Here is a 24415-nt window from a genome sequence, read left to right as displayed (position 1 = left end):
GCTTATCTGAGCATCTCATTGTGTATTTAGAGGCTCCAGAATCTACACTTTTGGATTTTTTTAATAAAGCCTCAAGATCTCAACCCATCTGTCAGGAGCAGGTAGGTGCAGCTTCATCTGTCTCAAAACGATGGTATTGTCCAAATAGCTCTTTTTGGTCTGGATACCTCCTGTGACCCTCCTCCAAACTTTCCATTTCCTTAGCCAAACAACATATGTCCTTGTAGACAGCCGTGAGGTCCCCCGAAAGGGAGATCCCAAGGACAGGGACAGGGTCAGGAAGTAAGGATTATCTTGCTTTTGGAGGACTTCAATATCTCAACAGAAGAATTGTCAGAATTTCTTGCCTATCACCTGCATGTAATTGCTCACCTCCACTCTTTCTTCCCCTCAGCTGAGACTTTTCTCCCCATGTTTCTACAAGTTTGTCATTCTGGAACAGAAGGTAGGAGCGATGCTCTGAGCAGGCGGCCCAGCTTTGGGAACCTGAACCTTGGCTAGCTGCTGCATCGCACAGCAAGCAGGGTTTTGTTCAACAGCAAAATGGCCTGGATAGGGCACAAAGACAGAAAATGCACCTGATCTTTCACCAAGTCCTCCATTGTTCCCAGACAGCATGAGAGGGTATTTTAAAATCTCTTCTGCAGACCTGCACAGCCTGAACTCCTGTTCTGCTCAAAAATTGAATCACTTAGAGGCTTTCATCACCTTATCAAAGTCCCTGGTGGCCCCTGCCTTCCCTCCCATGAAGAGTTTGATCTCCTTTTAGGACAGGATAAAGCTGTCCTGCAGCAAAGCTGCTTTTCAGTGAAGTATTGTGCTGGTTTTGTGAGAACACCAGACACCTCCAGGTGTCCCTCAAACATGTATCTATCAATAGTTACAGTTCAGATTTTTTCCAAGCAGCTCACAGAAAACAGACTGTAGGCATCTGACTTCTGTTTGAAGGGCACGTTAGAAATGTGATTCACAGAAGGGATGTCTAGATTACATTTCTGATGCTGCCTAACTATGTGGGTTCAGCTTATCTCCAATTACAAGGGCAAACAGAGAGAGGAGGACCAGGAAGGAAGAAGTTAGACCTGAGAACAGATGAAAATGTTGCTGGCTGCCATCAGTTCATACTCACTGCCAAAAGCAAGGTCATGCAATACTATCTTTCTGCATTGTTAAAGATCTCAAAGGTAAAAGGGCACTATCATTTAAAGAATATAAATGGTTGCATGAAACAATCTTCTCTCCCACCAGAGATGATGACTTGTTACCCAGAATAGCCAAATCCTTCAGCAATCATGAAAATCCACAAGATCTGGAGCATCCCTGCTGATTTAGCCCATGTCCATATCAAAATCAACAGCCCTCATTTGCTGAGCATCAGGGATGGGAAACAGGACCAGCAGCTGGCTAGAGTTAGACACTAAGTGAGCACATTTGTAGTGAGACTGTTCATCATGCATTTATACACACCAGGTAAAACAAGAGCAGGTAAAGAAACACCCTCCCCATTAGATTTTCAGATTCATCCAGAAGTTGGAATCCAGGAAAGAGAAACTCCTACCACCTGTGATGGAAAACAGTGGGTAAGAGAAATACCTATACAGAAGATTAAAAATTTGCTAAAAAGATGTCTCAAGGCAGCTGCTAGAGCCTCACAGGTGGGAGGTACAGGAGAAAGAAGGTGGTGGCTTTTCTTTTCATACTCTATCATTGAAACTCTGAAGTTGAGAACTCTGACTTCTGCCTATTTCCACTGATGTGCTAATCAGGCTATGCACAGAGCAATGACAGTGCACCTACCACCTGTGGCTTAGAGACCTGCCTGAAATTCTTACTTCAGGACCAACAGAATCAGCCTCTCCAGCACTTGGTATTTTTACTTCTCTGGGGTTTTGTTTGCACTTTTAACAAGTTACATACCCATAGGAAAGCTCTCCCTTGGGTTCACACCCACAAGACAGCTCACATGAAGGCTTTACTAAGAAATCAGGCAGCAACCGCTCTCGTCTCCATGTCTAGGGTCAGCAGAGATGGATAGTACAATCATACCCCTCAGCTACACTCACAGGTGAGCAGAGCTGTAACAACATAACAATGGGATAGAAATTGTGGTCTAAACAATACTCCTTCTCAAGACCAGGACATGGGTTTTCCAGGCTATGTTTCTTGCTTCAGAAAGGTAGAGAAATGAGGTGGTGTAGCATGGTGAGGAATTATAACCTTTAAAACACAATAGGGTAAAATCACGCTGCACTGGGTAAGCACTCACTGGTGGTGGTACACTGGAGAGAGCACATTGTTGCACAGTTTCTTCTTTTAACAAGCTGGAAACTTTGTGGAGGCCATAAGGACTTTGAGAACACAGCCTGGGACACTCATGCATTAGCATTAAAAAAGTACACCTCTGCTCTCTCCTGATGACTTTCATACTGTTCAGGTCAGTGAAGTCACTACTGCAAGCATTTCAGGCAGGGATAATCCAAAGTCAACATGCAGACAACACATTCCTCGGGTAAGGATCTAACCAATCTACTGAATTTGCTTGACCCAGAGAGCTCAGCTGTCTTCCCAGCTGGACTCCCTCCTGGCTTCACCCCTCTGCAAGGCTAACAGTGCTGCAGCCCAATGCACCCAGCAACAGCAGAAACGGCTCTTCACACATACCTGCACCTAAACTGTGTTCAGGTGAGCACCTGTATTGGCTTTGTGTGGCAAGGTTTTGGTAGCGGGGGGGAAGGGGGGGACACAGGGGTGGCTTCTGTAAGAAGCTGCTGGAAGCTTCCCCTGTGTTTGAGAGAGAGCGAGCCCATACTAGCCAGCTTTAAGACGGACCCGCCGCCGGCCAAGGCCAAGCCAATCGGTGATAGTGGTAACGCCTCTGGGATAACATTTTTAAGAAGGAAAAAAAGTTGGGACAGACGGAAACGGCAGCTGGAGAGAGGAGTGAGAACATGTAAGAGAAACCTGCGGACACCAAGGTCAGTGAAGAAGGAGAGGGAGGAGATGCTCCAGGCACCGGAGCGAAGATTCCCCCTGCAGCCCAGGGAGATCCACGGTGGAGCAGATCTCCACCTGCAGCCCGGGGAGGACCCCACACCGGAGCAGGTGGGTTCCCAAAGGAGGCTGTGACCCCGTGGGAAGCCTGCACTGGAACAGGTTCCTGGCAGGACCTGCGGATCTGTGGAGAGAGGAGCCCACGGAGCAGGTTTTCTGGCAGAACTTGTGACCCCGTGGGGGACCCACGCTGGAGCAGTGTGCTCCTGAAGGACTGCACACCGTGGAAAGGACCCACGCTGGAGCAGTTCGTGAAGAACTGCAGCCCGTGGGAAGGACCCACATTGGAGAAGTTCATGGAGGACTGTCTCCTGTGGGAGGGACCCCACGCTGGAGCAGGGGAAGAGTGTGATGAGCCCTCCCCCTGAGGAGGATGAAGTGGCAGAAAATAACATGTGATGAACTGACCGTAAACCCCATCCCCGTCCCCCTGTGCCGCTGGGGGGGGGGGGGGGGTTTCGTAGAGAATCCGGGAGTGAAGTTGTGCCTGGGAAGAAGGGAGGGGTGGAGGGAAGGTGTTCTGAGATTTGCTTTTATTTCTCATTACCCTACTCTGGTTGATTTGTAATAAATTGAGTTAATTTTCCCCAAGCTGAGTCTGTTTTGCCCGTGACAGTAATTGGTGAGTGATCTCTCCTGTCCTTATCTCAACCCACAAACTCTTTGTTATATTTTCTCTGCCCTGTCCAGCTGAGGAGGGGGAGTGAAAGAACAGCTTTGGTGGGCACCTGGCATCCAGCCAGGGTTAACCCACCACAGCACCCCATAGGACAGATACAAAGCACATGGACAGCAAAGCTTAGCAGTCTTATGCTCCCTCAACTCACAGTGTAAAAGAATGCACCCTTCCTAGCAATTTGTTGCATAAGCCAAGGAAACATTTTGCCTTCCCTCCGTGACACCTCAAGGGTTTACAATCACTGATAAATACCTGCTGGTGTCCAGTTTACTAGTGATAATAGTAAACAAAGCTGACTGTGTGCCAGGATATGTCCTTTCTTTACAGTCTGACCGCGTACTTCCCTAGGGATGAATGCGTGCCGGCATTGCTGGCCAAGGCAGTGTTATCACACAAGGAACCAACAACTTCAGACAACTTGAGCCCAGCAGCATTTCCAAGGCTCCTTGCCTTCAAGATCAAGCAGATCTCTGTGCTCAGCAATTCCCAAAACAAACTCCTCCAGATAGCACATCTACAAGGCAGTCACACTAACAACTTCTCCTTGTTTTTTTTACCTTGATCCTTTCCTAGTGAAAGAGCTGCCAGCAGGACACTTGCAGCTTTAAATGCCCATAACATTGCCTCAGGCTCTCTAGGCACCCCAGCTCCTGGCACACACAAGCAAACCCTGGCCTTTCATCTTAGTCAGCTCACAAGTTTGCTTGCAGCTTTACTGTTATGTCTAGATGATAAGAGGAAATGGAAACGTGAACACCCACATCCCCCGAAAGGAGAGATCACCTTTTCCACCATTTCACAGCCAGGATCTAGCCCCCTCATGACCACAGGGTCTGTCCAAAGCTCCTCAGGGGAACAGACCCAGGATGCAGAGCTGCTTCTTACCTTATGCAGAGGTTTATACTAGTCCCACATAAAGGCTTGCTTACTTCTAAGTCCATTACTGACATTCCTCTGACCACAGCCCCCATCCAATCATCCCTCAGAGCACAGGGACCCATCAGACCAACCTTCCTAGTAGCCTCCTTTCCTTCTTTATAACCTTGCTCTGCCAAATGGCTGCTAACACACATGCCCCTCACCTGGGCGGCTGCTGTAGCCAGCCTTGCTGAGCAGTCAATTAGCTGTGCTGGGGCCAGCTGGTAAGTGTAAACCTTCCCAGACAGCAATGGCCAGGTGTGCCACGAAGGTCAGGGTTACTGTGCAGAAAGAAATAAGAAAACTAAGGGTTTTTTCTCCTCCTATTCCCCTTTTCTGTGTATTACAGAGGGGCAAGGAGGTCAATACTGCTATGAAGCTCAGTCACTGCTGCAATTACTCCAGCTTGCAGATGGAATAAGAAGGTGATCCCAGACCCTCAGGGCCTGCCTGTCATAACAGTGGTCTCGCTCCATGTATCAGCTGTGTGTTCAGAGCAAATGAATTGGCTTTTAGCATGAGCAAATTCCAGGTCCAGTCACTGGCATTCCTGAGGACATGCAGCTCCTGTTAATCTGGTGCGAGCAGCAGGTGCTCAGCTACTTGGGCAATTAGGTCTAGCTTCAGGCTGAGCGGCTGGTCAGTGGATAACAAGGTTGGATGGACATGGGGTTCCCAGGAACTACACCAAAGGATGTAACACCCATGCACTAGTTCTGCCTGAGAGCCAAGTCAGGGACATGTGTGTCCACTTTGGTCTGCATCAGGATAGGAATCAGTAGGCACTAAGCAGATGAGAAGGGCAGAACCCAGCTAGCTGTGCCCTGATGAGCTTGGCAATAGCACAGGATAGCCCACCTGCCCTTGAGTGTGTGGGCAACACACGTTTGGCCCAAAAAGAGAGGTGTTCTTTTCTTAATTTTGGCTGGTACTACCCTCTGCAGTTTCAGCAACTGATTGTTTGGTGGTTTTTTTCATAAGAGATGCAAACCACAAAAAAAACCCACCAGGATATATTGGGATTCATTTAGCAAATAGAGCAGTCAATCTTGTTTCTTTGCTCATTTGAGCAGGTGTGCTCTCTGGGTGAGTGTTAACATTTGCATACGGAACATTAGAGCTGCACTTAGCAGTTTCAGCCGCTGCATTTCCCACTATTGATGGGTCCCATTCAAGCCTAGCTCTAATGCATGTCAGCAGACATAGGCCAGGAGGCACCTATGTCCCTACTGGGACCAATGATATATTATCACTCTCTTCAAATGAACCTGGAGAAATTCTATGTATATATTTAACAGAAATTCCTGTCTGTCTCTGCAAAGGAATTTCAGTGGTTGCAGAAGTGCAAATCAACATAATCTCTCTGTGACGAGACTGAAAATCAGGTACTAAAAGTGAGTTATGCATACAAGAGATTATTTTACAAACACATTCATTAACTTGTGCTGCTATTCTAGGCTCACATCCCTCCCTCCGTCTTTTGAATTCAGGCTGGCAAATGCGGACATTTGCTGAAGTACTGTGTGTAAAATTGAGAACAGCAGATACCTTCCCTATCGTCACCGTGACCCTTAAAAGAATGTTTTATCTTGCCAGACGTGTGAAGGGACAAGGCCATGGGCAGATGACACCAGAAGGTTATTTCCAGTAAGAACTGGGAGACTGCAATACTGCTGTGAGCTGTTATTTAGCTTTCTAAACAGAGTCGATATTTCCAAACTGACAAATGCCATGCAGTTGAGAAGTACCTGAGCCAGCTCTAAAAGAGCTCTTCTCAGAAACAGGAGCTGCATGTGGTCTAATTAGTGCCACGGAAGGAAAGAGCAAATCAGCTTGTGTGCAGAGCTGCCTCGCCAGCGAGTGCTGGGCTGGTCCTGTGCAGGGCTATGCTGTGCAGGCGCATCAGCTCTGCTTGCTGAATGTTGTCAGTAAAAGATCCAGGTCTTAATTCCAAGCCAAGCACAGGGCACTGGGAAGGGGGAGCAAGATGCACCCCATCTCCCCCCGGCTGGGGATGGCCCTCAGCTCCTGGTCAGAGCGCTTTGGGTTCGCAGGGTGCCTGGCTGATGCACTTGTCAAGGGAAGTGCTCAGTGAGAGGGTGCTAACTATTGAAAGAGAAATGGCATTTGAATCTGAAGGACCTTTTTGCAGTCAGGTCAGAAGCATACATCTGGTTACATGTGGATCCAGCCAGCCAGTGGGCCAAGTTCTTATATGATGGTGGCATCATGCCACTAAACAAGCATTTGAAGGACCAGGTCCGTGCCAGCAAGCACCAGCGGTGCAGGAGGGGTGTGACTCAGATGTCTAAATACCTTGCTGGTCCCTTAGACCTCAGGTCTGGTTGCACAAATAGTCAAATTAATTCAGTCCTTTGTAATAAATAAATCCCACCCCCAGTCATAAACCGCAGCAATTCATAACCCCCAAGCTTTGTGCAAAGCTAGGTTTAGTTCTTCAAGGCATATGCAGCTGTATAGCTGGAGTTATTCCCGCCTGAAATAAAAAGTGAGCAGTTAACAGCATTTGGCCACTGGGACAGCTGGACTCCAAAGCGACATGATTACCCAGACCTACTGACTGCTCTGCTGGCCTGAACCCCAAGCCGACCAGTCAGGGAGGGGGAGCTGGAGCTGTCCCCACCACCTCCAGACCACACCTGAGACCTCTCCTCTGTGTGCACGGGGGTGAAGGCACAGAGGGGCAGGAAAGGCAAACCAGGCAGGACCCTGTTCTACAAACACCATGAAGATGTGCTGGCACATTGTATGGGAATTACTTAACGTGCCTCGTGCTTGCACTGTTGCACTGTACTGTCTTCCTTGTAATTTTAGACAGAAGCATCAAGGTGGGAAACATCTCCTGGAGATTTTTACTGCTCAGGAGAACTTCTGAGACACTAATATAGCAAGAAACTGGAAGACTAGAAGTTCAAGTGCCTGACATATGCAGCCACACACAAACCACCGCTGTGCCCGTTGCTCAGTATTGAGCTGGAGCGGTGGGACACGGGTTTGCATTTGCCTCCAAGACTGCTTCTTTCCAAAGTCATCATCAGAGCTGTATAGCTAGAACAAATTCTCTTCCAGGCAGAGCACAACACAGCAAGGTTCCTTGCGAGCTGGCAGCTGGGCAGGAAATCCAAATCTACCACAACATTGAAACTGATCACGTAAATTCCTTTTCACTCGCTGCTCTGTGGAAGGGCTGTGCATGATGTACTGCTTTTTAGGTGGTCTTCCTTTTGTTTTGGCCCTTTATTTCTTGAGCTGTTGTTCAGAAATGGCTTTCAAACTCAAGCACTGATTGTATTCAGTCAGTGGCACAGTGGTGTATAGTAGTGCAACCGCAGGTGCCCACGTGCAGGTACAGCAGCACCAGCTGAAGAGCCCACCAGCCCGCTCATACTTACACTGCTCCCACACCCTGCAGCCTCACTCCAGCCCTCCACACAGTCACACTGCTGAGTTTCCACCTGATCAATGAGCTGGAACGTTAACAGGCTGGAGGATTTGCTTAGTTTTCTCCGTAGCTTGCTTTTACTTGGGAGAGCATGACTTCTGTTCATGCTGAACCAAGATGCCCTGGCAGCCCTGGGTAGCTCTGTGTATCAGAACAACAAGCCAGTGCCTCTGAATTATTTACTCCAACTCACATGAACTTGCATTTCTCTTCCTTTTTTGCACAGTCACCATGATGCTTGCCGCTCCACAAGTAAGCCAGAGAGACAGATGACACAGACGATGAGGTTGTTCTAGGTGATTATAACAAAATATGGCAAGGCATTTATCCAGCTCCTTTCAGCAGCATTTTATTTCATTTTAGTTCATTACTGTGTAGCAGAACACCTCTGGAGAGTTTATTTAAAGATGCCTTGGAGAGGGGCATGGGGCAGGCTGGGTGCAATAGAGAAACAGACTGGAGGAACCAGCTGAGCAGCACTTCTTTCCATGCCTCCTCGGGGGCTGGGTTTCATGTTCTGCCTTCAGTGGGGTTTGATGCTGAATAGAGCCATGCCTTGGGGAAAGAACAAGTGAAAAACTAGCTTTCTACTACTGACCTCGTAACATATGCCTTGGTGGACTTATCAGTCCTGAGTAACAACGGGCTGGTGGGATTCAGGCCTGTTGGGTTCAGTTTCCAGAGTTTCCTTTAATGGATGGGCTCGTGCTTTTTCTGGAACCTTTCCGTAAGGACTTCCCGCCATTGTTCCCTCCATTTTAATGAGTAGCCAAGATGATGTTAGTGCAACCAGTTCAAGTATTCAGCAAGATAACATCTACATGTACTCATAGCAGTCCAGGGGTTAAAGGCAACACTTGCCAATCCCAGTTCTGCCACCAGTGGTTAACAAAATAATGTAATGAATATAGCACTGTGTACATCAACCAAGACCAGCCAGAACCATTAGCAAATAGAGTGAACCTCTGAGGGAAACTAAACGAAGGTTGTAGCTTTGAGTTTTTCTTGCTACAGCCTTTTTGCTTGTTACAGGGAGTTAACAAGAGTGGGGCTGGGGGTGGGTTAGACACTGTCTGGAGCCTAAACATCAAAACCACCGGCGTTGGTGTTTTTGACTGTAGTGGTGGCTGAACTCCATGACTAAAGTGGCTCCTCTGAGCCCTGTATCAGTCATTAATAGTTGAGGAAGATTTGGAGGATCCTCACAGGACAATCACAGCTGAATGCGCGTGTACTGGACACCATGGGAGGTAGAAGGGAAACGTCCTTCGCAGAGACGCTGTTGCTGGTCCTTGCTCCTCACTGCCCCAACTCTTCTGCATTAGTTTACATGGCTGCAAAGAAGGTGTAAGGCACAGTGAAGGGCCTTGCAGGCACTGAGGACTTCCCTAAGTGAGTATGGAGGCACAGGAATCACTGGGCTCACTGCAGGATTTCCCTGAGAGCCATCTTTGCCAGGTAACATCCAGCCTCTCTTCCTGAAAGCTCCACAAATGGCGCCTTATCATAGAAGCTGCAACCAGTTGCTGCAACTATGATGGTGTTGCAGAGATTGAGGGTCAGAGTGGGGGGAGAGTGTGTCCTCAACCACTCCAGCTCCCCCTTTGCTGTCCTTGCCGGGATAGTCCTAAGACAGCCCTGGTCTCTGTCCCACATGGTGGCAGGAGGCAGAAGACCCCCAGCTCCCCTCAGGGATAGCGGCTGCTGCCTGACACCCATAAGCTCTTAGACACAAGGGTGCCTTTATGGTAGCACTAGGCATGGAGTCTTCTCCTGGTCACTACACAAGTCATAGTGCTGGTGGGAAAGGATGGACTTTGCAGCAGCCTCCCTGCAGGAAGGATTTTCTCCTCCGTGCTGTTTCAGATCAGCCGGGTGGAGTTATGTCTTAACGTGGCAGTTGTAGAAGCTGTCCCTGGCCTGCTGTCATCTGCGGATACAGACCCAGCCTGTACTCTCTAAACACAACCAGCCAAAGTCTGCCCTGAGAGCACTGACTTCAGATAGAAAGCTGACTTGCCCTGCAAGGGAGGGGGAGCTGGCTGGTTTGCACAGAAGCACATTGGCCTTTATTCTCTGATCAGCTGAAGCCCTCAGAAGTGGCTGTTACCACACTATGTGCGTGAGCCTTGGCATACAGGAGGCAGGAGAGGGACACAAGGGTGCTAGCCCTTCATGCAAAAAGCCCGTTCCTTCCTTTCCAGTTCTGTTGTGAAGTGGCTGAACAGATGATAAAACCCTCTCCCTGTCCCTCCAATGTCATGATGGGGTGTAAAGCAATAGGGAGCCCTGGAGACAGAGCCATTAGTGAATGAAGTGTCTAACATCCTAAACCAAAGCTATGATTTGTACCCACTGAAGTGGACAAAAGCAGCTCATCTCTCTCCTCTCCACCTCCCCAAAAGAAAGCTAAACCAAAGGGGTCAGAGGGGTTGAGAATCAGGGAGGAAAGTAGCTGTTTGGGCTCAATTTCCACTTTGCACTAGAGCTTGCTTGACTTCAGAGTCACGTATCATCTTCTCTGTGCCTTGCAAGACCTCAGTCATGTCTTCCATGTTGATATTCCTAACACAAAAACTGAGAGGGAAAGACAGGGCCGAGTCAGTTTAAAGAGAGCCTGATGCCCCCGATATGCACCCACATCTCTCTGCTTGGCAAATCAGGCTGTCTGGAGACTGAATGAGAGCGTGTTCCTCTACCACAGAAGGTCAGTAAGATAAAAATAACCCCCAAAAGCCTACATTCAGCTTGGAAGCACAGTGCTGAGCCAGGGACAATGATAATAGGAAAACACAATAGTTCCTCAGAGCAGCCCTAAAATAATAGATTATAAATGGGCAGAGGGGGAGGAGAAGGGATGGAGGGCTATTTTATCACTATTCTAAGAGCATTCAGAGGAAATAAATTGGGATTCATTTGACAGACAGTTCTCAAAAGCCAAAATGTGCTAAATATAATGCTGAATTTCCCTAAACACAAAACATGTCAGCAAGAGTCCCTTGGCCAGCAACTTTTTAATATCTGTGCTTTTTTGCCCCCCTCTCCTCGCTTAGCCTTTGCCCCATGATGGTTATTTGCCTTTCTGGAGAGCTTAATCAGGAGCTATTAGAGACAGTCACTCTCTAAGCTGTATAATGTTAAAAGTCCATTAGCTCACCCCAAGCAAGGCTGGCAGGAGGGAGATGATGTACTTGCTGAAGTTGAACAAGCTATTTGCATGCTGAATATTTCTAATCACTGAGCAATGCCTGCAGAATCTGACCATTATTGCACTCAGCTGCCCAGTGACCTTTCAAACACACTGGCTTTAATACAAAACAAAGCGGCAAAACGTATCCAGCACTGAACCTGCAAAAAGGGACAGATAGATGTTTTTAAGCAATTCTAGGCACCAACTATGCACACCTTTAAAAAAAAAATTCAATAAATAATCATTAGCAAAGTCTATCTTCCCCTTTCCCTCTGCCACATTCACTTGCATTATGCATGGTTGCTTGTATTACGCATGGGTTAATAAAATATGACAGACGTCTGCTTACTTTTGGTCTGATCACAATCAGCTTGATCCAGCAAAGTGCACACACTGAGTTTCAAGCACATTTTCAAGTCCCAATGGACTTTAATGGGATTTGGGTCCTGTGCTGTGACCCTCCAGCCCCAGCCACTACCTCCTGCACACTTTTGGTCCGATTATCCAGCTGCCATGTGCATTCATCACTATACAGCAAGCAGATTGGTGAGACACCTAAATAAACCTTCTTTACAGAAATGTTTTCAGAGGCTGCAGCTGAGTGGAGCTGGGTCTAAGCACCAGTCTCTGGGGAGCAGAGCAATGTGACCGTGGGGAATCTCTGGCCTTCTAAGGCTTTTAAGTAGTCATTTTTCCCTGTAACCCCAGATTTACCAGAAAATGTAAACAACTGATTTGAGACCACTAGCTGCTGGTGGATGCTTGGCACCAGGACAGCATCTTGCACAAAGCCAGCCACCCTGTACTTGGTTTAGAGCACAGTGCCCACAGGGACAGTTTGGGGATCATTTCATATGGCCGCAACACTGGCCAACAGAAGCTGAGCTGAGGGCACACCTCACATCAAGAGTGACTGCTGTCTTTCAGTGCCTGTTTCAGTCACCGACCTGTCAATTTGTAGCAGACACAACCCTGCCTCACAGCATACTATACCCTCCATGAGGAGACCAAGAAGTGGAAGGGCACAGAGCTCGGATGTCCCCATCGAGCCCAGAACCATCATAGCTGCCAAAACAAGTTTGCTTTCCACTGGAACAAGGCAATCAGGGAAAGTCCAAAAATTTAGATCAAAGCCAGGGCTATTTCTCACAGTGACAGAAGGACAACAGAAAAGATAGACCATTAAAAAACCAGCTCTTTCAATGGCTTTTGGGGACTGGCTTCTATTTTGGGCAATGGGTGGTTAAACTCCTGCTGAATCTCCTGCAAAGAGTGACTCTGATGCTCAGTTGTAGTTTTCTGGTTAGAGCACCAACATTTCTCCAGGCTAGGATATTGGAAAATGTGGAGAAACCGATTTATCACAGCCAGCCAGAAGTGACTGAGACTTCACATAACATGCTTGAAGGAGCAGAGACTGCAGGCTTTCACAAAGCTCCTGGGGCCGTTGTTCCCTTCTGCTCAAATTTGAGTACTCCCCACCAACACAGCACAGAGAATAACCCCCCCACTGGCTGGTGGTTTTGTCAGCTCTGCAGCAGCTCAGGTGTCCCCCACGAAGAAATGACAGGTTCTTCAGGGTCTCCCAGAAGAAGTGACAACAACTGGAACCAGTCAAATTAGCTGCTCCTCCTGTTGTGCTACTTGCCAGCAGCCCTATAGAAAGAGCAAAGGCAAAAGCTTGTCCCAAGAGCAGGATCACAGCCAGGATGCTCAAGGAGGCTCATGCTGAGAAATGAAAGTGGAGCCTCTGAAGGGCACTTTTTCTTCCTCCCCCCCTTTCTGATGCCTCAAGGCCAGACCCTCTTGGCTGGGACTCCCCTCCCTTTCAACAGTGTAGAGGGCAGTAATATGCAGACACATAAAGGAGACCTCCTACATTCTTACTCATGCAGCCAGCCCCTCACTAATTGTCCCACTCCTTTTGCAACATCACCCAGCAATGGGGAAAAGCCAGCAGGAAGGTAGCTAATGGGCAAAAGCAAAAAAAAAATCTTATCCCTCATAGCAGTGGGTGCAGAACTGAAGCTCCCATTGAGACATGGGCTCACAGCACAGACTTGTCTCCTCTTGATGTCAGTAGGGAAGATGACTACGTTGCTAGTTTAAAGCAAATTCCCTCTTACTCCAGTGTTTGTTAGATTGGCCAAGCCTTTAACCCCATGGGGCTGGGTGCTCTAAAATGCTTGTGTGAAGGACTTTCAAGAACTCCCCAACAGCAAAAGCACTGCGGTCCCCTTGAAACTAGCAGGGGGTAGTGAAGAATAATAGGTTGTTGGTATCTAAACCCACTTACTACTTTGAAATCCTACATAGACACCTATGCATTTTGCAAGTCTGCCCCAGCATATACTCAAAGGCAAGAGGGGACAATAGGAGATGAAGGAAACAGAGCCTTCAGTGTTCTCTAATATACAAAGCACACATCACCTCTCTGGGCTGGCAACCTGCTTCACTGAGCTATACTATATGGAAAGGAGCAAATACTAGACTGATTCAAAACCTACTGGAGATTAGGATTCTGCTTCCCTGGAAGACAGACAGTCCAGACAGAGGATATAACACTCTCTCAGACCCACCTGGGAAATTGCTTTCCAGTCCAGTAAAAAGCCAAGCCTCCTCTCCCCCACATAAAAACCCAACACACACATATTTTCCTCATAATGCAGGACGAACAAGATGGATACTTTTCAAAATGTTTTTTAATTAAAACCAAAAAAAGGAGCACACACCAGAGCTTGACATGGGCTAGCCAAACTGCTGGTCATCGGGACGTTGAACTGGCATGAAGAAGGCTGTGTTTCTGCATAACTCAGAAGCACCGGCACGGACACTGGGACTCCTGGGAAAGTATTCTGCCTGCCAGGCTACTGCTGCTTTGTGCTGAGCAGATCTCTCTCATGTGGCGATGGGAAACTTCATCCTGGAGCCCAGACTTTTTTTTCCAACAGACAGAAGTCCTGGAGACTGGGGAAAATACCATTTCAACGAATCTGCATTTTCCAAGCACTTGTGGAGAGGATTCCCAGTCGGTTCTCCTGCCTCCCCCGGCAGGTGACACAGGTTTAAATGGAGACTCATCTTTGGCAATAGCCACACTGGTAGGACCCAGTTCTGCTTCCGCTGAAGTCAATACATGTCCTTCCCCGGACCATAACCGCAGCTGCACCGGGGCTCATTATCACTAGCCAATTGTGCTTTAAAGTTAAATCCTCATCCACTCCATCTAGCCAGCAATTTCTGAGAGCTTCTTCAGGCTCATGTAATTGTGTACCAGTAAATTCAGGTAAATGTGAACATCTTGGCTACAGCAATGGGGTGAAGTTTTCAAATATGCCCAAGAGATGGAGGAGTCGAAGTTTCATTTTAAGACATGACTTGGGCGGTAGATCAGGTATTGAAACCTCCCTGCCATCTAATAAAGCAGTTTCCAAAGCTGCTGGTGTGTTGCCCCACCAGCCTGGTTTCTTTACCACAAAGGCTGGGCTAAAAAAGTGACACATTTTTCATACACAATTTTTATCTGTTAGAATTGACTAGATATGTACCTCATTTGTCTGTCAAATATTTAAAAAATACTTCAACCTGCTCTAATAATCACATTTTAAAACATGCATCAAGTTTGGATCAGAAGAGCTCCTCTGGAATAATCAGTAAGCCCAAATTGCTGATTTAAGGCCTAGATATCAGTCACTGGCCAGCCAGCCACAAAAAGCCACTCTATCCTTGAACTCTTATTTTTGGCTGAGACTAACCCTTGTCACCATACATCTTACCCTATGCAAAAAAAGGAAAGCGTATGTGTTTTTCAAGGCTACTGTTGCACCACAAGTTTACATACAAACACAACTTCTGCAAACATGAGACCAAAGTAAGATCTCATGTGTCCCAGGGTAAGTCAGAAAGTCCACAGGAGTCAAGGGAATGGTAACTGCTGTAAAGGATCAAGCCTAATACATGCATTACAGAAGCAAAGTAGCTCCTTTGCTTAAGGTCTGGCTGATTCACTTTGCACATACCACTGCTTTAGCATTACATCCTTATCTAATGGTAAACCTGTTTCAACAACATGCAATACATATTAATGCAATATGCACTGCAACACACAATACGCATCCAAAGAAATATGCCAATGCAAAAATCTGACTTCTCACACATAGCAGGGCTAACAAGGAAGAGCCTTTTACAAAAGACAATCAAGAAATCACCTGAAACCATGAGACCCGAGGGGCCTCAAGCAATCTGCAATACTGAGACCTAATAACAGATGCTAATTCATGAAAGAAACACAAACAGTGGGACTGAGGTAATGGCAGAGATTTCATTAGTGCAATTAACATTTATAATGGTATGTTCTTTAATAGAATTTAAATAAGGCTTTGAATAATTACACACGCTAAAACTAACATTCCATAACCTTATTCCGCATGGAAAAGCAGCAGAAACAACCCTCTGGACTGTCCAAGGTCCAATTATGAACAAATACATTCAAAAAGTAGATCAAAACAGAAACAACTCTTTCCCCCAAAAGCTGCATCATCATCATCATTAAAGTCAACTTTCTCCCCTAGTGTGAGAAGTGTGAAGAACAGATGAACTGGGCTTCAGCCCAGTAGATTTGGCCTCGTCAAATTACCAGTAGTGCTTTCCAACCCAGAGTCTCTCCTCATTTCTTTAGGGTGATGGAAGCTCATGGAAAAAAGAAGTGAATTTCCGAAGCAATGGAAGGTGAGCTGCTGTCCGTTCCCCAGGCCCAACAATGTACATAAATTATGGAAGCTTGAAAAAAAATCTGCATTACACTGTGGCATGTGTGTTTACGATGCATGTTCTTCTTTAGAAACTACTCGCAGACAATGGGGCTGGGTGGATGAAAAAAATCAAAGCAGCATATGAAATAGTAATATACTGTTTCAAAATCTGCACTGTCCTGCAGAACCAGGAATTATAATTTATTCAGATTGTTCGCAAGAGATCCAATCTACGCTGGATATGTAAAAAACAAGAGACTAAGTCATCAAGGAAAACCAAACGAAAAAACCTGCACGCTGCAAGAGTTTTTAAAAATGAAACAAACAAAAAAATCCCAAGAAACATTGACGAAAGCTCAGAAAAATTTATCATCAATTCTAAAGTGGGGCCTTGTGACATCATCTGGGTTAATGAAGACAGAGATGGACTTCCCGGGGTTCTCAGTCACTAGCTGTTGCAACTTTTTGGCTAATCGGTCGTCCGGCTGGTTGGTGTCCCCTCCATCTGACTGTGGGGAGGGGATGCTGGTGGTGCTGCCCCGCCGTTGGAGCTCTAGTGTTAGCCGGTTGGCTGCTTTGACATGTTCGATGGCAGTTCGAAGGTGTTCGGCAGGGTCTGAGCGGACTGAGGACAGCTTCCGCGCATGCAGCATGACGGTTTCTTCAGAGAGGTGCTCCAGCATATTGCACTGGGGGATGAAGTAGTTAGGGCACATCTTGTTGACCAAGCAGTGCTGGAGATCATCAATAAGACCCAGGAGGAAATGGGCTGCGTAATCCTCCTGGGCCAAGTAGTTGGCTGGTAGCCTGTCGCAAGCCCACAGCATCATGCTCCGCAAGTGATATGGACTAATGGCTTTGGGGCGGGACAGCAATTTGATGATGATAGCTTTGCAGGCCTGGTAGGCTTGCATGAGGCTGCTGGAGATGCACTTTTTCAGCTGCACTTCACTTCTGGCAAATGACAGCCTCCATTCATTGTCCTTCTTCCCCTTGTAGGAACACGCAGGCACTAAGTAAAACCCACTTATGACTTCCTCCTCTGTGATCTTCCCATCCCAGAAGTGGTTCTCCATCAGCCAGCTCTGGGCCACAGCTGGCCAACCCTTGAAGGACACCACAGGGACAATGTCGTACAGCATGCGGCTGCTGCCCACTCCCAAAATGATGGATATGATAGTCCCATTCTTTTCTACCTTCTCCACCTTTGGCATCCCTCGCTGAGGCTTTTTCTGGATCTCAGAGAGGACAATGCTAATAGAGTCATAGAACCAGTCTGCAACTTTTGTTGGAGAGAAGAAATAATTGGTAGCTCCATTGATATGGTCCACGATTGTGCAGCAGTCCTTCCATTTGCTGATAGTTCCTTCATCAAACAGACGCAGGCTCAGCCAGGAGTGGCACAAAGCCGAGTGTCGCATGTCCAGCGTGACTGGTTGGTTACGGTCATGCAGCTTCAGTGCGGGCACAAGCAGGGTGAAGTCCATGTCATAGTCTGTGCCTCGTGCATAAACATTCAGCTCATCGAGATCAATGTCCACCACACCTTCCCGCACACCACCTGAAAGCAGCAGGTACTCGTTGGCTACAGGCAGCTTCTGGTCAAGTTTCTGAACCATGCCTGCAAAAGAGAGAAAGAGAAGTCCTTTCAAGAGAAGGCAAACACATCTGGGATACAGGATTTAACCACGATTAAAACCCATCCCATACGCAGCAGGAAAAAAAGCAACCAGAGGCATCTGTCACTGTGTGACACAAACGTACATCAGGCCCAGCACTCAGCCAACCTTTAGTCCCAACTGACTTAGGGCAGGGCTTTCCTTGCATTCCTGGGAATGGGTGAAGTCCATCCTAAACATCATACCGGAAGCAAAAAATCATACTGGAAAAAAGCAGAAGACTCTGGTAAAACACAGCAAAGCCACTTCCAGGACTAAATTTAACTTCTTAAACACCTTCTAAACCAGTTTTTCACCATTTTGTTGCTCATTTGCATGGTATCCAAATGCTTCCCCGACACTTCGAAAACAAATGAGAATATTAATTGACTCACTGTTCTTATTTTCTCTGTGGTATAGAAAAAAGCTGGACTGGCATCAAGGGGTTGGTTTGTGCGTGAATGAATGGCTACAAATGTTAGTTCAAGCAGGTCTGATTTTATATTTTGCTTTACATTTACTGATGAACAAGGCAACGTGAATGAAGGCAATACGTCCTCCTCTTATGGGGGAACGAAGACTATCAGGTTAAACTATCAGGCAATCACAGAAGCCAGCTCTGAAATTTGTTCTTCAAGCTGTAATGATGGTATCATGCCATAAAATATCTGATCAGCTCCCCAGAGCACAGACATGAAGACAGATTTCCATTTTCATCACCAAATCCAGACACTTTCCTTCACCCTGCACTGCCCACACCAGTTGCGCAAAGCGTTTTTCACTGTGTATTCTATATATACTACTATACTTTGTTCACAGAACACAAACAGCAGACTGAGAAAAGACTCCCCAGTAGCTGAGATATTAGCATCTCATTCAATGTTCAAATTAGGCCTAAAATTGAGCTCTGCGCTTCAACTGCTCTGTAGTCTGCTTCTGCTATGTGGGCTGTTTCACTCCTGGTGTTCGTCTTGCGGTTAAACGCTCTTGATTCCTTCCCAGCCTCAGTTCAGACAACACACCTAGGCCACGAGAGAACTAAGGCCAGTGACTCTGAATAGAGACGCTGAATCTCTTATAAGCACTGCAAAAGGGATACATCGTCATTTCTTACAAGCACAAACGTACTAGTTTTTGTTGGCACACATCCCTTACTCTAGGTTTTGAAAGGCACTATAGTTGTTTATCAAGAGTGGTCAAATGGAGACCTTCCATTACAATGAAGCCAGTCTTAGAGAGACATCAGAATAACTAACCAGAGGCATGATGAGGTGAGCCAGAAAGCTGCCAATCACACTGCCAGCCCAGGAACCACAAACAGACACAACAGGAGTGGTTTTTTACTGAAACACTAACACAAATGATCAGCATTAGTCTGAGCACCTACCCTGGCATAGCCCCAGGTACTGCAGAGCCTTTCCTGAGTTAATGCATCCCCATGGGATCACAGATACTGCCTGAACAGAATGGCTCTCCCTAGCAGAGTGCAGCAGCAGCATCCCAAGGTGCAGAGTGCTGCATGAGGCCGAGTGGCACTGCAGTGCTTTCAGAGAGACCCCCCTGTCCTTTCCTGCATGCTAGGACAGGGGCAAGGAAACGCTATCTGCGTGCACACAGGTAAGCCAGGACCAGAACAAAATCTAAAGCTATGCTGAGACCGATTCCTTGGAAGAGCCAAGGAGACTGCAGGAAGAGGCCTGTGTGTGAAGGGAATGTGTCTTGCGGCAGTATCCAAGGTAACTGTGAAATCCCCCCCGTGAAATTCCTTGTTAAATACACTTTACCTGTTTCATTGCTTCCAAGAGCACTGGACCCAGTCCATTTTGCTGCACTGAACTGGGATGATTTTCCTGCCAGGCAGGTAAGGACACAACCCTTTCCATTTCATGCAGCTCCAGAGGCTGCAAGAGAAGGAAATGGCTCTGGAGGAGTGCTAAGAAACTCTTCCTGCTAAGTCCTGAGCTAATCCCATTCTGCGATCTTGCCACATGCTGCCCCATTCATCCTCAAAGGGTAATAACCAAGAAAAGCTTCTGTCAACCTCAAAAACATTTTCTGAGGCTTAGATACACAGCGAGCTACATTACCCTGATCTACGGAGTGACAAAGCCTTGCACAGGCTTCTCCATCCCTGAGGCCAAATAAGCAGCAGTCACTCCTTCGTTGTACCCAGAAGAAGGGGATTTCTAACGGGTGCCTAAATTGACGTGACTTCTGGAGACATGACTGACACACTGCTTCCAAATCCTGTCCTTGAACCAGTGCAAGCAGCCTTGGTGCTTTACACCCCAGTTGTAACTTGAGTCCAAGACCCATGGAGCAGAGTCTGGGTCAATCACATCATAGGGACAGGGAGCAGTTGCTTTTTTGCGAGCATAAAAATGAGTACCGACCCTTACTGTGGGGCAGCACAGCTATTCAAGTTATGCAGGGTCCTGATGGCCCATACTGCCCAAATTTTCCACTGACCCCAAATTTTCCACTCAGGACTGCTATCTGCAGCACCTGCCATGCAGATCTGCAGATGTTCCGGAGAAAGACACACACAATGTAACTATCCCACAGAAGAAACTGTTCAAACCTATAGAATTCAATAAATGGTGTATTTTTCTAAATTTTTTTAAACTTGAAGGATGAAAAATGTCCTGTGAAGTTCTGCAGTGTGCCCTTTGTATCCAAACTTCTATCCTATAGTACAGCCAGCACCTTTGACTGAAAAAGAAAATGATATGATTTTTCTAAAAGGTAGAGATTCTCCACTACGGAATCTACTGTGGGACAAGTTGCTCTTCTTGGCCTGAAGAGATTGTCTGTCCTTATGTGGGAACAATAGAATTGACAGTCTGACCGCATTCAATCAACAGCAAGTGGGATTCAAACTCTGCTTTCTAAATGCTCCATGCTCATCTCCCTGGAAAATAACAGTGAACATGTATCATCAACCTCCCAAGCCAGACAAGAGCAGGAGCCACTCCTCCAATGTTAGTTCTGTACATCTTACAGCGCTCCTGCCTTCACTAATACAAAGCAAAGCTTGAATTGGACAAAGCCTGCGTAGCCTGCTTTACTTCTCGAGGGGTTAAAAAAGGCCAGCTAGTGAAGAGGAGGCTTCTGTTCCTGGTGGGTAGAAAACACTTCAGGAAGAACCATCCTATAGAGTCAGAGACACAGCTCTCCATGCACTGTCATGTAGGTACTCCCACAGAAGAGACACTTCTCTTCCCTATAGCAGAGAAAGAAGGAGAACACCAATTTCAAGCATCCTTGCGATAGGAAATGCTTTCTGCCCACAGAACACTCTTTATACTTCCTATACAAAGAAAATATTTTGTGCTCACCATTAAGCCTAGTTTGCAAGGCTGAAGACTCCTGAAAGGGAAAGGTGTCGTACATTGCCAGTAAGTCACTTGGTTTTCCCCCTTCAGAAGTATAGACCCTCCAGCAGAGGAAGAATATTTAAAAAAAAAAATCAAAAAAAAAATATCAGGAAATGGCTACAGGAAATGATTCAATATATTATCACTATGTCTCTACCTGGCTGGCTGCAGAGACAAATCCAAACCCTTGAGCTCTGCCTGGCACAGAATTTCCCCTTCAAGGCCTGGACCAGCAACATCTGCAGCTCTGCCACAGAGCTAGAGAAGGAATTTTTGCTAACAGATCATAGCAGCATTGCTGATCCAATTTAAGCTGTGGAGCAGAGGGTTGAGATGAGGTCCCCTTGAGGAAAATATATTTAGAATAGGCATAGAGTATTCTATAAATAGTTGAGATGGCCAAATTCAGGATTAACTAAGGCTTTAGGGGTTTGTAATGTGTTCAAACTGCCCCCCTCATTCATAAATCCATTTGAAATGTGAAAGGATTTCAAGGAATCCCATTAACCAACATTGTATGGCATACGCTACCCTGGCACAAAGCTTTCATGCCAAGTTTCAACAGCCCAAACGCAAGTTGAGAGAAGCACGCATACGTACATTAGAAGTAGGCCCTCCAGCTCAGCAAGCATGTAAGTGCAAATACAAAGAAGAAAAATATCAAGATTGGTACTTGACCCAAGTACTTAAGATAATAGCACCAGTGGGCCGTTTGAGTTCTCTTCTTTCCATCTCAGTACCAGGACCACCTGGAAGGAGAAGGAAGTAGGGGTTACAGATAACCTGGTGACATTTTTAGAAGCCCTGTCGAGTTGTCTGTAAAGACTGAACCCAGAAATTGTAGGGTCAAACACAAAAAAAATTATTTTAGCCGAATGACCAGCTCTCATGACATCAAAGTAGGTTCACTGATACTTAAGAAGTCTCTTGCTGCTACCAGGCAAAATACATAATGTGTAGTCATATCTTGAGTGACACGTTCTTTTGAAAAGGTTGTTTGGCAAAGCTGGTATTTCGCTACGTGAGAGATTGGTGTTCAGTCACCACTTCTGTCTAAAGCACCTTAATGGAGTTCTGTTTTCCTAGCTGTGTAACTAGTTTAAGACCTTCCCAAGCTATAAAGCTTGGCATTGTAACAGGTAAGTATGCTTACAAGCATGGGAAAAGCAGCCAATGTAAGAATTAGGAGCAGCACCTGTAGGCCAAGCTTGCTGGTTAGTTTACTAAACAGTCAGTTACGAGTAACACAGGTGAGCAAATGAGTTCTACAGACTGAATTTCATTCCATTGTTGTTCCTTCAGTGGCAGGAAAATAGGATTTATTTCTACTCCAACCACTGTGATACAAGGAGAATAAAGACAGAGAAAAGAGATTTTACTTTTATGTAACACCTACATTTGGGAAACATCCTTGAATGAACTAGGAGTCTGATGCACATGACACAGAGATTGTTCTTCCCATTAAAAAAAAAGCAATGCAACGATGCTCTCTATCCATTACAATTTCAGATGAACTGATTTTATGACTATTGCAGTGTTTGCTGGGATCTGCTGCTATTTCATCACCAGCTTTGTGTAAATAAGGAGGAACACACAGACTTTCTTTGAAGAAACTGACCACAAGAAAAGATTACATAAAAACTTACTTCTAACATATGCATTTCCTAATTTTGGGTTCCTTCTTGAAGCCTTCCTTCCTGGTGCCTTAGATACACAACCATTGCCACCAAAAGGAAATGTAAGCAAAGAAAGATGCCATTCTGTTAGTCTAACTTGGTCTCATCAAACTGAATGGGATGATGTTCAGGGCAGTCACTGAATTAAGGGACACTTCTGCTGAGTGGGAAAAGAGGTCAAAAGAGCAGTGGGGTGCTCAGAAAGGCTCCAGAAAGGAGGATCGGCAGAACCTTGCACACGGCAGAAGCATATAACGGGAGTTCTTCTGGGAGCCAAGCCAGACCCAGGCATTAGATCTGCACTGCTCCTGTTCTTCCTTGACCTGCATCACCCAACTCCTCCTGCACAGCCTGCAAGGTTCCCTGTAAGCTGCTGGGACCATGAGTGGCCGTTAATGTCTCTGTCCTTGCAGACTTTCTGTGCCAGAAAGGGTTTGCAAGCTGGCTCAGAAAGCTAATGTGGTCCCTCACAGAACATCTTCAACTTTGTAAGATCACAAATGTATTCTATACATCACCAGCACGGGAGGCAAGCAAGAGGCTACTAAACCATAAAGATACCACTGCCAGGCTGCCAAAAACCTTTAGGGGCATGATGATCCCCAGACGCATGTAAATGATGCACACAAGCTTATCTGTGGGGTATACAGCCAGGAGTTCGCCCCTTCTTTCCAGAAGGAAAAGACCCCAGGTTAATGGCAAGGGGCTGGCTGCAGCCCGCAGGCAGCTGTGCAGTACAATTCAGCAAGTAAAGGTGATGTTAGCTGCTGCTCATTACCGAGCTTCTCTGCTCGCCTCTTGACTTTGCCATCTAATTTGAGAAGAAGCACAAGTCTGTGTAACATCAGCTGTTAAAAACAGCTGTAGCATAGAATAAACATGCCTGGTACCTGCCCTTCAGCCCCACACTGGAGTTCAGAATATGCCAGAGTACCGTCTCCAACCCTGCTCAAAGACCCAAAGCGCCATGTGTTCAGCCTAGGGATGGAGTGCTCTCTGTGAAGGATCAGAAGAACTGGGACACTCAGACGCTTTACACACCTCAACACATGCACGTGGACAGAAGGGAGGGTAAGGAGAACTGGACAAAATTAGAAGTGACCTTCTCACAGCTGCTGTCTCTCCCTCACACACCAGGAGAAAGCCTACAGAATTAAAATTGAAATTTTCTCTAGAGAAATCCAACTTCTGAGCAGGCATTCTCATTGATATCTTCTCCTGCCATTCCTTCTTATTTTACAGGTAACTTAATCGCCACAAAACAAAAGGTTTGGATGCTCATTTCTTCAATCAATAGCAATGATGTGGTGTTCTGACACTGATCATCATCTGACCTTGCATTTAAAGTGTGCCCTTTCCAAATCATTAGCTTGTGCTCTAGCAGAAGTCTCCTGTTACTTGCAGCCAGTCTTGCACAGACCTGACCACTGTCTTAAGCAACATTTTTTAGCAATCATATTGAAAGAAAGTGAGCATCATGCTGCTGCTACTACTGCACCCCCAGCACCTGGGAAGAAACATAGGTATGTATCCCTCATGAAAGAATCAGAAAGTCCCCACTGACATCAGTAGGGCTGTATGTTTAAATTTCTCCATAGACTCATCCGAGGCCCTGGGGCAAGTGAACTCGCACACAGAGAAGCTCTCCGGAG

General features: G+C 46.5%; 1 protein-coding gene across 7 annotated transcripts in view; it reads right to left on the bottom strand.

Annotated features, from left to right (window-relative positions):
* Positions 1-15608: 15608 nt before the first annotated feature.
* Positions 15609-24415, bottom strand: part of MB21D2 (Mab-21 domain containing 2) — a 60120-nt gene continuing 51313 nt past the window's right edge. The window contains exons 2-6 of one of the 7 annotated variants that reach the window (XM_049802964.1): positions 21049-21836; positions 20779-20933; positions 19495-19611; positions 17817-17934; positions 15609-17673 (exon numbers count right to left, since the gene is read on the bottom strand). In XM_049802964.1, the coding sequence (XP_049658921.1) occupies positions 16409-17671 (1263 nt within the window). In that variant the 5' untranslated portion in view covers positions 17672-17673; positions 17817-17934; positions 19495-19611; positions 20779-20933; positions 21049-21836 and the 3' untranslated portion in view covers positions 15609-16408. Of the gene's footprint in view, positions 17674-17816; positions 17935-19494; positions 19612-20103; positions 20934-21048; positions 21837-24415 lie in introns of all 7 variants that reach the window. The other 6 variants (XM_049802966.1, XM_049802965.1, XM_049802967.1 and 3 more) reach the window with 6 other exon arrangements.

Source organism: Accipiter gentilis, chromosome 6 (assembly GCF_929443795.1).
Source record: "Accipiter gentilis chromosome 6, bAccGen1.1, whole genome shotgun sequence".
Lineage (NCBI taxonomy): Eukaryota > Metazoa > Chordata > Aves > Accipitriformes > Accipitridae > Astur > Astur gentilis.
Note: the sequence above shows the minus strand (reverse complement) of the source record. Positions and strands in the feature narration are given on the sequence as shown.